This window comes from Molothrus aeneus, chromosome Z (assembly GCF_037042795.1).
Source record: "Molothrus aeneus isolate 106 chromosome Z, BPBGC_Maene_1.0, whole genome shotgun sequence".
In the NCBI taxonomy this organism is placed as follows: Eukaryota; Metazoa; Chordata; class Aves; order Passeriformes; family Icteridae; genus Molothrus; species Molothrus aeneus.
In genome coordinates this window covers 69,875,832-69,888,018 of record NC_089680.1, presented here as the reverse complement: position 1 = coordinate 69,888,018, position 12,187 = coordinate 69,875,832, and the positions used below count along the sequence as shown (strand labels likewise).

Here is a 12,187-nt window from a genome sequence, read left to right as displayed (position 1 = left end):
ATGCAGGGGTGGCAAAAACCTTGGCTTTTCTCAGAGACAACCAAGCAACACCAAGTATTAATTTAGTAAGCTTTAAAAAATCATTTGATGAGGCATTACCACAGGGTTCCCTTCCCAAAGAACAGGAGTTAATTTGAGATAGATTTCACCTGTCTGGGTGAGTTGGACCATGAATGAATTTAAAGACAAAGCAGAGATCCCCGCTTCTCTCACAGACAAATGCACTTCCTGAAGAATTTTCACTGATTTCCTGCAGTTTTTGCAGGAAAAAAATACCTCTGCTCTCACACAATGACAGGCCCACACAGACCTGAACTGATTTGGAGATTGGTGGATTTTTCCCTGTCAAAGTTGACTGGAAAATGGAAACTTATAAAAAAAAAAAAAAAAAAGTAGTTTCTCAAATAAATCTTCAGAAAGGATTTCACCAGGTTTGGGGACACTGCCAGGAGGTGTCTGAGTGTGCAAACAGCCAAGGGCTGCATCTGCATCCCCCACCATGGAATCTTCTGTTCAGCTCCTGGCCTGACTCTGCAAACCCCAAAAAACCCCCAAAAAACCCCCCAAAAACCAAAACCAAAAACAAAACCAAAAAAAAACCAAAACCCACAAACCCTCCCCCCAAACCCAAAAAACAACAACAAAAATAAACAAAAACCAAACAAAAAAACCCCAAAAAACACAAAAAACCCCAAAAAGACAAAAAAAATTTCAAAACCAACAAAAATGCATCAAAGAAAACCCTACACAAAAAAAAAAACAAAAACAAAAACAAACCAACAAAATAAGCCAAAAAATGAAAACCAGAAGACCACAAAAAACCCAACCCAAACCAACCCAAACCAAACCAAAACCAAAACCAAAACCAAAACCAAAACCAAAACCAAAACCAAAACCAAAACCAAAACCAAAACCAAACAAGAAAAGCACCAAAACCAAAATGCAGAAAAATTAAAGAAACAAAACAAAACAAAACCCTCAACAAAATAAGAAAGGAGAGAACAGAATGAACACCCTCATGGACTTTATTACACGTGCCAACGGCGTGTAGCATTTCCCATTTGCAGCAACAACATTTCACTATTAGAAACCCAACAGTTTCCTGGAAGGGGGAGTTCTGTGGGATGTCCAGCTCCATTTTCTGCTGCAGGCACCATCAAGCCAAGCACTCTGGGTAAGTCATGGAACATTTTCACTTTAAAACTGAAACCATATACCAGCTTCTGCTGAAAGCATTGTTAGATCAGCACTGGAAGATTTTAAATCAGGCTGTGCCTATGAATGGGTGCATGAATGGCTCTTTTGTGGCCCTGCCACTTCCCAGGCACAAAGCCTTTTTAGCAAGCAAAATATTTTGGCCATTCTTATTTTTGCTGTGTGATTTATAACACTGTCCCAAAGCCCTTTGTGAATTTAAAACACTGTGACTGTGGGGTTTTTTTTTCAGAGAGGAATGGTTAAGTATAATATTCCCAGATCCCCATGTTCTTGTACGAAGCCTGCAAGTACTGACAGGGATGCTTTTAATTGAGCATAGGATGGAATTCTGGCAGAATCAGAGCCGCTTCAGAAATATAAAGTATTTTACCAAAGAGCTTTGCAACCCACAGAGCACAGAAGATTTCAAGGGCTGACTTCAGTGGGATTCCTCTTGCAGAAAGAACTGGAGCCTTCAGTCTTAAGCAAGGATGGATTCAGGTCCTGAAAATGCAAAGCAGAATCCTGAGGTCCACCTTTAGCTCTTCATTTTGGCCACTGAAAGGTAAATGCATGTTACCTTTGTCTTTTTGGTGAAGATTTAAATCTAAATTAATGCATCAGTTTGGGGCAAGACAAGCTCAGGCATTAAAACACTTTGGTAACTACTACCTTTATTCATAATGTCTAACAAATAAAGACAAATTTGATTTATTTTTTCAAATGCATTTTATTTTTCTTCTTTTTTTTTTTTAAGAAATTGCCATAAGGAAATAGATGAAGTATCAAAAATCACAATTTTAAATGCTGTGGGTTTCTACAGAAAGTTAAAATAAGAGTCAATATCAACCTTACTAGCACTTTACTCCCAAAAGCTGGAATACCTTACAATGCACAGTGCCACAAGTAAAAGGACATTTTGCTTTGACCCAGAACCAATCTAAAGTCACACCTGCACCTCCAATAAAGCTGATTTATCCATTCCAAGCCTGGGGAAAGGCTGAGCTCAGCGCAGGTCTGGCATCACCTCATGCCTGGGGCCTGGGAAATGGTTGATCCTGAGCACAGCCAGAGGCTGTGAGGATGCAAAAACTCATCCAAAATGCCCTCAATTCCCCCATACAAGTGAGAAAAGCTCCACACAGAGCCTAAACTCAATTTCGGACACCCATAAATGAGGTGCAGCAGGCCAAGGCCTGCAAGAAGCGTGGCGCGGGAGGGTTCAGGGCCTCAGAGCAAAGATTTTGGCTCTGTTCTGTAAGAAAAAACCCCTTTTTTAGTTTATAATTGATCCGTGCTGGGAGCAGCAGCGTCCCTGTGGCCGGCCCAGCGTGGCTACATGTCCTCCAAGAGCTCCCCTGGCTCGCAGGAGTTCTCCAGGGTCTCCAGATCCCAGTCCGGGCAGCGCTGCCCCGAGGAGGCCGGGCCAGCCCTGGAACAAACAGAGGGATGTCAGACAAGGCTGGAAACAAATGCAAGCAATTCCAGCGTATTTTGGGGCTTTTTTCCTAAGGGGAAAGTGGTTTCTGTGAGGCCTAATCACTCACAGAGGTGGCAGTGGCAAAGCAGGCAGAGGAAATTCAGTTTGTAAATTGTATAAATTTATAAATTTATAATTTATATATTTATATAAAATTTTATCTAAAAATAGTTTAGACATTTATCTAAAAATATCTAAAAATAGTTTAGACATTTATACTTATGCAAAATATATATTTATATTTATATGTATAATTATAGGCATATTTATATCTCATACAAATCCATACATAATATATTTTTTCATATACATATAAATAAATAGAATATAATTATAGTTTTATATTCATATTAAAATTTATATTACAAGTTTATAAATTTATATTTTATAAAGTATATACTTATATTTACATTCATCAAAATATTTATATTTATATAGCTGTATAAATAATTTATATTTTTATATTTCATATAAATATTTTATATAAAATATAAATAAATATAAGTATAGTTATTTTATAAAATATATATTTTTAATACATATTTATATATATTTTATATGTAGATATATAAATAAAATACATTTATATTTATAGTTTTATATTTATATAAAAATTTATATTGAAAACCGTTTATGAATTTATATTTATATACACTATATATTTATATATATTTTATATATAAATATATATACTTATATATATAAGTATATATATATAAGTATCTATATACTTATATATATAAGTATATATATACTATATATATACTGTATATATAGTACTATATATTTATATTCATTATTACACTTTATATTTAGAATTTATATAAATAATTTATATTTTTATATAAAGATATAATTATATATATTATTATATTTCTATTTATGGTTTTAAATTTTAAATTAATATATTATATATTTCTATTTATGGTTTCATATTTATAGAAAAAATTATATTAAGAGTTTATAAACTTATATGTATAAAATAGAAATATTTATTTTATATATTTATATTTATATAATATAATTATGTATTGATAGTTTATTTATATATTTCATATGAATATATAAATAATATATATTTTATGTATAGCTATATAAGTATATATATAAATAGAATATATTTATATTTATAGCTTTATATTTAAATAAAAATTTATATTTAAAAATATTTTATAAATGCACAGTTAGAAGTTTTTCAAACACCCTGAGAATGACCATTTCACCCACAGTTTCCACATGGAGAGCTGGGAAGAGCAGCCCAGATGCAGAAATCGTGCTAAGAGACCACTTTCCCTATTTCTGCTCTCTCTCCAGGACATGATTCCAGTACAGACAGCTCTGCCCTTGTGCCTTGGGAAGGTGATGTATCCTGTGTTTCCAGAAAACACCAAAAAAGTGGCATTTCCAACAGCTTCTGCTGCCTATAGGAATTACGCTTCTATAGGCTGAATCCACAAAAAAAACTTTCAAAAACAACCAAAAAACCAAAAAAAAAACCACAAACCCCCCCCCCCCAAAAAAAAAAAACAAACCCAACTGAATCCTGCAGAGAAATCTTTATTCCTGTGCGTTTAGAGGGGATTTATCAATCACAGGGGTGTGAGTTTCCAGTGACAAGGAATTCCAGGGACCAGCATCAGTCACTGCCTTGAAAATAGGATGTGATCTCCCAAGCTTGGCTCAGGACCTGGCTGCAGCTTCACAGGGTTCATGCCCAGGTTTGTTACACTGCTGCCATGCTGACAAAAAAGGTGAAAATGTCATGTATTGCCCAGGATGGGAAGAGCTGGAGAGAAGTGGTGGAGAGTTCTACCCTCCAGTGGTGCCCTGTGAGGACTCAGGGAAATGAAGCACACAGTGAAATTTTAATTTTCAGACTGATTCAAGCATCTTGCCTTCAGCTGCTCTGTGTGATAAAGTCAGCACTGTTGGTCAACTTAATGAATTTTTTTCAATTTTCAGAACCCAATTTTTCCATAACTCCCACCTAGGAATCTCTAGGGAGCAGAAGTCTCTACAAAAAATGTCAATTCCAAAGGGGAATGAGCTCTCCGAGACAGCAGGCACTGTGTGGCTCCCACTTCCAGCTGCTCAGAGCTCTGATCATTCTGGGTTTCCTGGGGGTGGGAAATGAGCTCCATTCCATCCCTGCAGGCTCCAGGGCAACCAGCAGAAGTCCTGTAAATGCTGAGTTTTGGATGCTGCCACTTCCAGAATCCAGAAGGGTTTCCTCACCACTCCAGCTCTGCAAACCCCTCTAAATTCAATATATTCCTATATTTAGATTATGGTAATTACTTTCTCTGAAAGTCTAACGAGCTTTCTCTGAGAACTCTTCCAAAACACTCTTCTTCAGGCCTGAATAAATTGTGCCAAGCATCTTTTATATTCCTTTTGGCACGCAGTGACACCCGAACAGATATATGCCTCACCAAAAAGTCACTGGGATTAGCTGTGAAACAGGCCTGGATCCTCCACCAATGACCTCAGAGCATCCCACACTGCTCTGGTGGATAGAAATCAACTTATTAAAAAATAAAATACAGGCACCAAGCCCCAGCAGAGGGATTTCATGTTCAATCACTGAAGGTGTGTTGTCCTTTTACCTCTGTGGGTCTATCTCCAGTGAACCACAGAGTGTAGAGCCACCCACTGATCATTTAAATTAATTCTGAAAGGTCTCATTAGCAAATAAATTAGGCTGTGGAGGCCTTTGTGCCACCATGGGATATTTCAGGTATGGTTTGCTGTTTTTTTGTTTTTTTTTTTTTTTGAGCATTTGCTCATGTATTATTCAGGCATAAAAGAATTAAAAGGCCTCTGAGACCCCACATTTGTTGGCTGTGAGGTTTCAGCAGTTCCAGAGTTTTCTGATTTGGACAAGGAAGCCTGACAGGGCTTAAGCAACGTCAACAACCATTCCCTTCTCATTGGCTAAAATAACACTTTTCAACACCATCCATGAGAGCACATCTTTAAGCCAAGCCACTGTTGAGTTTTCACATTGCACAGTGAGAACTATTAAGCTTCTGTGTCCTTGTAACAACACGGGCCTCATTTAATCTCCGAAAAGCTGCCTCTGAATAAACCCAGCCCTGAATAAATCCAGTGCTTGCACAGGGGAGGCACTGGGCTCTTCACACAAAGCTCATCAGCAACTTAGTTCTGGTTTTAGGGCTTGGTGATTCCCACTTGCATGGCAGCTGCTCACTGAATGCCAGCAGCCTGCTTTGTGCTGTGAAATTATGTCGCATTTCTCAGGGAGGCTGTATTACCATATCCTGACACGTAACTGAGTTAATTTCTGTAAATTGCAGCGAGTTGCACAGCCCCCTCTTGCCAAGAAGCCTGTAAGCAAGGCATTCTTCCTCAAAGTTTATTCATCTGCTGGATCTCTTTTTGAAGTCTTGCCTTTCGGTAAACTTAAACTCCATTAACACATCTGGAGAACTGCTGACTATAAGAGATCATTCCATATTTCCTGGCATTTAGTTCATAAATTAAGGCAGAAGACTGGACCCACAGCTGGTGTGAATCACTGCAGCACTAATAATGTCACTGCAGCTCTGCTGACTTACACCAGCTGAGATGCTGGCCCCAGAACTGGAAGAAAGTGGTTTACATGACTTGATATTTCCTTCCAGAGCTGAGCAGGGGTCCTGAGGAGCAGGAGACACGCAAGGCTCTCCTTACAGGAGCTCAGAGCCATGGCTCTGCAGAAGCTGCACCAAAAAACACTTTATTTTCTGGGCAGAGAAGTGTCCTTGCACTCGGCTTTGCCTCCAGAGCCAGCCCAGCACACTGTGGTTATGATTCCACCCAAGCTTTTGTCCTTGAGCAACTCTCATGGGGTTTGGAAAAGAAAAACCTTTGCACAACAACGTGGATGGAAAGGTTTCCTAAGAAACTTGAGTAATCCAGGATTGTGCCTCTGAACCACTGCAGTATTTCCTTAATTTTTTTAGTAATTAAAATAATTGCTTCCAACCCTGAGCTGACATTTTACCAAGAGAGGGGATCTCAGCTCTCACCATCTGAGTTTCTCAGTGCACTCATCCTTCCCCAGCCTGGTTTAATGCTTCATTTGGACATGAATCTTAATAAAATCTTAATACCATGAGAAGAGAAAAACAGAGGGTAAAACCTGATACACACTTTCTTCACTATCATAAAAATAGGTGCCAGCAGCAGCTCCTAGGCAGAGAACTATTGCAGCATTAACACAGATATCTCGAATTCTTGAGGCTCCCACTGAGGCTCAGGGCTGCAGCCGAAACCTTGGCCTGGAAGAACCAATGCCCCATGGTGTGGTTACTGGGCAAAAAGAGGAAAGCTAACCACAGAAAGGAAAACCAAAGGGGTCACGGAGGAGCAGGGGGGGAAAGCCTCTCACATGAAGCGACGCACTGAGAACACTCCATGTGCACAGAGGTCTTTAGAATGGAACATTAGAAATGTGGGTAGGCTAAACGGGAGCTAGATGTGATTAAAAACATGATGGAATTCCCCCTCAGAGATATGCTAGAGTCACTATAAGGTAAATTATAGAGGCATTTTTCTTAAAATTCAATGTAGAATGGAAAAAGAAAATAAAATGTTTTATATTTTGGCAGTAGTAAGAGTTTTCAGCTTCCAGATATAGTTTTTGCTGGCATTTATTCCAAGAAATGATATGAAAGCAGGCCCATATACTTCAAAATAATCCTGCAAAATGTAAATCCCACCAAGTCCTGAAGAACTTGCTGAGTACATTCAGCTTCATGACTTGAAATTAGAGTTGAGGGACTTTCCCCTAATTTAGTGAAGAAACTGAGACTTTTTTTGTGTCCATCTGAAGAGAGCAGTGGTGTCAGAGATCATCAGAGCCCAATCCATACCTGGCCCCAAGACAAATTCATAGAAAGTAGACAAAAATACTCAGGAAACAGCTGAATAGAACAATTCCATGCCTGGCCTTGCCCCAGACTCTGTGTGTCGAGCAAGTCCAGTCTCCGCTGAGGTCACCAGACAGACAATGACAACACCACCAATAACAGTAAAAATAAAAACTAAAAATTAAAATAAAAATAAAAATAGCGAAAATAAAAATAAAAATAATTATTAATAATAATTATTATAAAACAATACATTATTTCATTATAATAATCATAATAAAATTAAAATTATTATTAATAATAATAATAATAATAATAATAATAATAATAATAATAATAATAATAATAATAATAATAATAATAATGGTGCATTGTTCAATTTCACAGTCAATGAAGAATATTTTCAATGCTGCAACCACAAAATTAATGTTCAACCAGGGAATCAAATGTTCCTCCATAAGCTTCCACCTCTGGCTGGAGGCCAACCTGCACCTGCACCCATCACCACCTCTGCACTGCAGGGCAAGCCTGGAATTCCCTCAGTGAAACACGACCTAAAGCCAAACTTTAAAACCCAGGATGATTTTAAATTTTGCCTTCAGCTCCCGTGAACGATGCTCTTCCTCCTCTGGGACCAGAAACCATTAAATGTGGGATGATTTTGTTTGATGCTTGTACAAGTTGTGTGGGATTTTTGTTTTTTTTTTTTTTAGTTCACACATCCTTGGAATCCTCCAGAGGGAGAAAAATGAACTTGGAATCCCTAAAATATCTTACATATCCACACTGATTACAGCAAGAGCCAACAAATATCTATCTATATATTGAGAAGATGCTCATATTTACCTCTTAATGGCATAATCTTTAATATCTGATATAATTTCCAATAATTGGTCTAGATCAGGTCTCAACATTCATATTCATCCACTGCATTTATTTAGTCCTACAGAGCAGAAACTTTTTTAGGGAAACTTCTATCCTTTGAGTTGCAAATTCCCGATTAACTTCAGCTGGCATTGGTGCAGGCCCTTATGTCAAGAGAACATTCTGGTTTAGCAGTATAAATACAGCCTTGGATCTTTCCGTACGATCAAACACGCTTACAGATGCTCGCTAACAAAGATCTACTTAAAAATGTAATAATAGATGTCACTTACAAGGAAAGAGCCTGAACCGTGTTTGTTTTAGACAAGTGGCACACATTTCTGTGGCTCATTTCCACTTAAACTCCTTCCTGCTTAAATAAACTACACCACATGCACTTTGAGGAACACCCCAGCACCACTGCACTCACTGGGGAAAAAGCACAAACCTCTTAATCACAGCTACAAAAGCACAGAGTAAAGGGGAAAACTTGGTTTGTTTGGGAATTTTGTCAAGGCCTTTCATAAATCCAGTGCATTGCAAATCCACTGGCAAATGCTGGGAGACATTTCTCATAATCATCAAGCACTATTTTTATCACGTATACATTTATATAACACCAAATCTGGCTAAACTGTGCCATAATCCTGCTCCAGGCTGCCAGATCCTGGGAATGCAGGGTGTCCATAACCTTTTCCTACCCCTCAGGGCGACCACAGAGACCTCAGAGGGCAAATTAAAAAAAAAAACAAAACAACCCTGGTTTGATTTCTTGTGTCCTGGTGCTCCTCTGCCTGCATCCCTGAAGGGGCGGAGTGTGGAGGGATGGGGTTTTCCACCCCAAAACCTGGTGACTGCACACGGCAGCTACAACTGAAAGCCATGCTGAAACAAAGAACAAAAGAGTATTTAAGTGGAGAAAAACAGGAGTTGGTGTAAAGTCTGAGCTTGCAGAGCCTCCTGAACCACAGACTCAGCCTGCAACCCTCTGGGGCCCACCCTCTGCACTGCCTGATGAAGGGAAAAATAATTTTTTGGTTGGTTTTTTTTTGTGGGGTTTTTTTTTTTTTCTGGGGTGTTTGTTGGTTCTTTTATTGATTATTGGGTAAAAGAGGGAGTGTTGTGGGGTTGGTCTCCCTTTGGGAAATTTTAAAATTAAAGAAAATCTTAAATTCCCAAACCAAAACCACTACAAGGAGAATCCATGGACTCTTTTAAAACCTCCTACAACTGAATTAAGCACATTCCTCCTCCCTGCTGAACAATCTGTGCACACACACCTGGGCACCATCAGGAGCCCATTTCTGCCCAGATTACCTATTATGCACAGATCTGCCCAGCAGGTTTGGGATCGTTCACTTTAATCAGCTTACTGCAGAAAACCACTTTGGATCAGTGGAGCGTGTGGATGGAAAAGGGAAATACAGTGGATGTACTACTCCTGCAGGTGTTTTCTAATGACAAAATGCACTCAGAAATGCAAAGCAGCAGTGAGCTCTTAATCAATCTGGGAGCAGAATTCAATTTACAACCTTAGGTAGAGCAGATGAAGTGCAGCAAGGTTTTTTCCCCCCCTCCAACAGGTCTCTATTGAATATAAAGTTGTTTTTAGAACTCAGAACTGTGCTTTCCTCTCTGCTGCCTCTGAACTCCCATCCAACCTCTCCCTGTGTTCCTGCTGACCCCTCCCCAGCCACAGACCTGAATTCATTCATACTTTTCTGAAATGAGATCAAAGCTTTGATAATTAAGATCAAACAATCTGCCTGCAGTGACACCTGTGAGAGCTGAAACCTGTTCAAACACACAGGAAGGGAAAAAATTAAAAAAAAAAAAACCAAAAAAACCAAAAAGAAGGGGACAGAGTGTACTCAGACCAAACACACAAGTTCATTATTTGCTGGGTAAATGCTGCTAAAGAGTCTGGAAAATGAGATTTTTAAGAAAGGTTTCACCATCCCCAAATAAACAACAAAACCCCAGCCAAACAAAAGGATGGGTTTTTCCTTTGTGTGTTTCCTTGGTGAAAATTGCCATAAAATGAGGGGTTTTCTTCTTCATGAGCCACTCTGCTTTTTATTCCTGTAAATGGTCAAAATCACAGAAAGCAGTGACAGCCCAGCTGGGATGGCAACCAGCCCCAAAGGTGGAGAGGAGAGGAGCCCAGGAGGGCCACCAGGCTCTGCATCCACGAGCCACCTTTAGGGAAAGGAACCGAGAGAACCCACGGACCTATGAGACACAAACTGAAAAAGTGACATTTGGAACAGAAATTTCTCATTCCCACCCCTCCACAGATCAAGGCACAGCTTCAAGGAGCCCATGCATCTCATGTCCCCTCTACCAGACGCTCCTTCTCAGGCCCCAGGTTTTCAGAGACACTGAATGAGGACATTAAGAACAGGTTTGGGATAAATTTTAGGGATTTGAGGGTGAGCTAGGAGGTTCCTCAGGAGCATTAACCCACACAGGAAGGTGTGGCATTGGTGTCCCAAAGCCACTGTGCCCTTCCAGCCTGCTCAGCACCTGCATGGACACCTGCAGGTTCCATTTCACACACTGAAAAAAAACACTCAGCAATTTTGGGTCACATTGGGGTGGAATCACACCTTCCAGTGAGGAGAAAGAGTCTGTGTCAGGCTAAAGAAAAAAATAAAAGGAAATTAAGGGATGACCCATCAGCTGTCCACTATGTGGGAACAGCTGTCCTTGGGTCAGCTCTGCTCTGCCCAGGTTGCTTTTGGTGTGTTCAGCAACTTCCAGTGAATTTCTCTGTCATGGCCCTGCGTCCTCTCAAGGCCAGGGAAACTTCCCAGAGTCCTGAAGACACCCCCCACAAAATGCACAGGAACAGGAAAACCACAGCAAAAAGCACAGAATGCAACGAAAATGTGACAAAATTCATTAAATACCAGTGTACAGTAATTTTCTATACACAGCTGCCCCAACTCCAGCCCAAGCCAGATTTTTACCTTCAGCACTGACATATTAGTACAAACCTAAAGTATGTCCAGAAAATTTTCTTGTGCTGCTCTGATTCAAAGCAGCATCCAAACCACAAACATTACACAGTTTTAATCCACAGAGAGCCTTGAAAAAGGTCCCAGTGCTGCGCCACCACTGAGAAATTTAAATAGTTTGCCTTTCTGTTGAGTTTCAGCACAGTGCTGTAAAGGAATTTTTCATCTTACATTAAAAGCATTAGGAGAAAAGGGAACACCCTGCAACTGGGACTTTATTAGGAGAAGGCACGTGTCAATCAGAGGAGAATAACCATGGTTCACATGTTAAATAGGTGCTGCTGCCTGGGTAAAACAACCCAGAAATAGCACTGAAAATGGAGCTGAAGCTGGATCTTGAGGCACTGGGAACAAGTCCCCTCAGGGGGAACTCATGTGGTTTTTATCCACCCTGTGGCACTGGGAAACAGGGGGAGAATAATGCACATTTTTCAAGTGCACCTCCTCACCTGATGTCTCATTTGTTTTCCTTCCAGAGGAAAAGAAATTAGAATCAATAGTCAGTCCACAAGCACAGGGAAGACACTGTCTGCTGTTAATTGAGATTGTGGCAGACTGAGCATCCTGATTCCTGATTCTGTCTGAAATGGGTACCTTTGCACAGGAGAGGGAGGGGAGGAAGGTGAAAGAGCAAGACACGGCAATTCCCATCTAAAAGAGCAGAGCCAAATAAAATAAATTAAAAACCTGGGATAAAATCTCATGGTCAGAATAAGCAGTTCAGATAGTACAGAGTGATGCAAAAAAATTTA

General features: G+C 39.6%; 1 protein-coding gene across 5 annotated transcripts in view; it reads right to left on the bottom strand.

Annotated features, from left to right (window-relative positions):
- Nucleotides 1-1,916: 1,916 nt before the first annotated feature.
- XRCC4 (X-ray repair cross complementing 4) overlaps nucleotides 1,917-12,187 on the bottom strand; it is a 144,576-nt gene continuing 134,305 nt past the window's right edge. For all 5 annotated transcript variants that reach the window (XM_066569117.1, XM_066569118.1, XM_066569116.1 and 2 more), the window contains one exon: nucleotides 1,917-2,629. In XM_066569117.1, coding sequence (XP_066425214.1) covers nucleotides 2,533-2,629 — 97 coding nt within the window. In that variant the 3' untranslated portion in view covers nucleotides 1,917-2,532. The remainder of the gene's footprint in view (nucleotides 2,630-12,187) is intronic.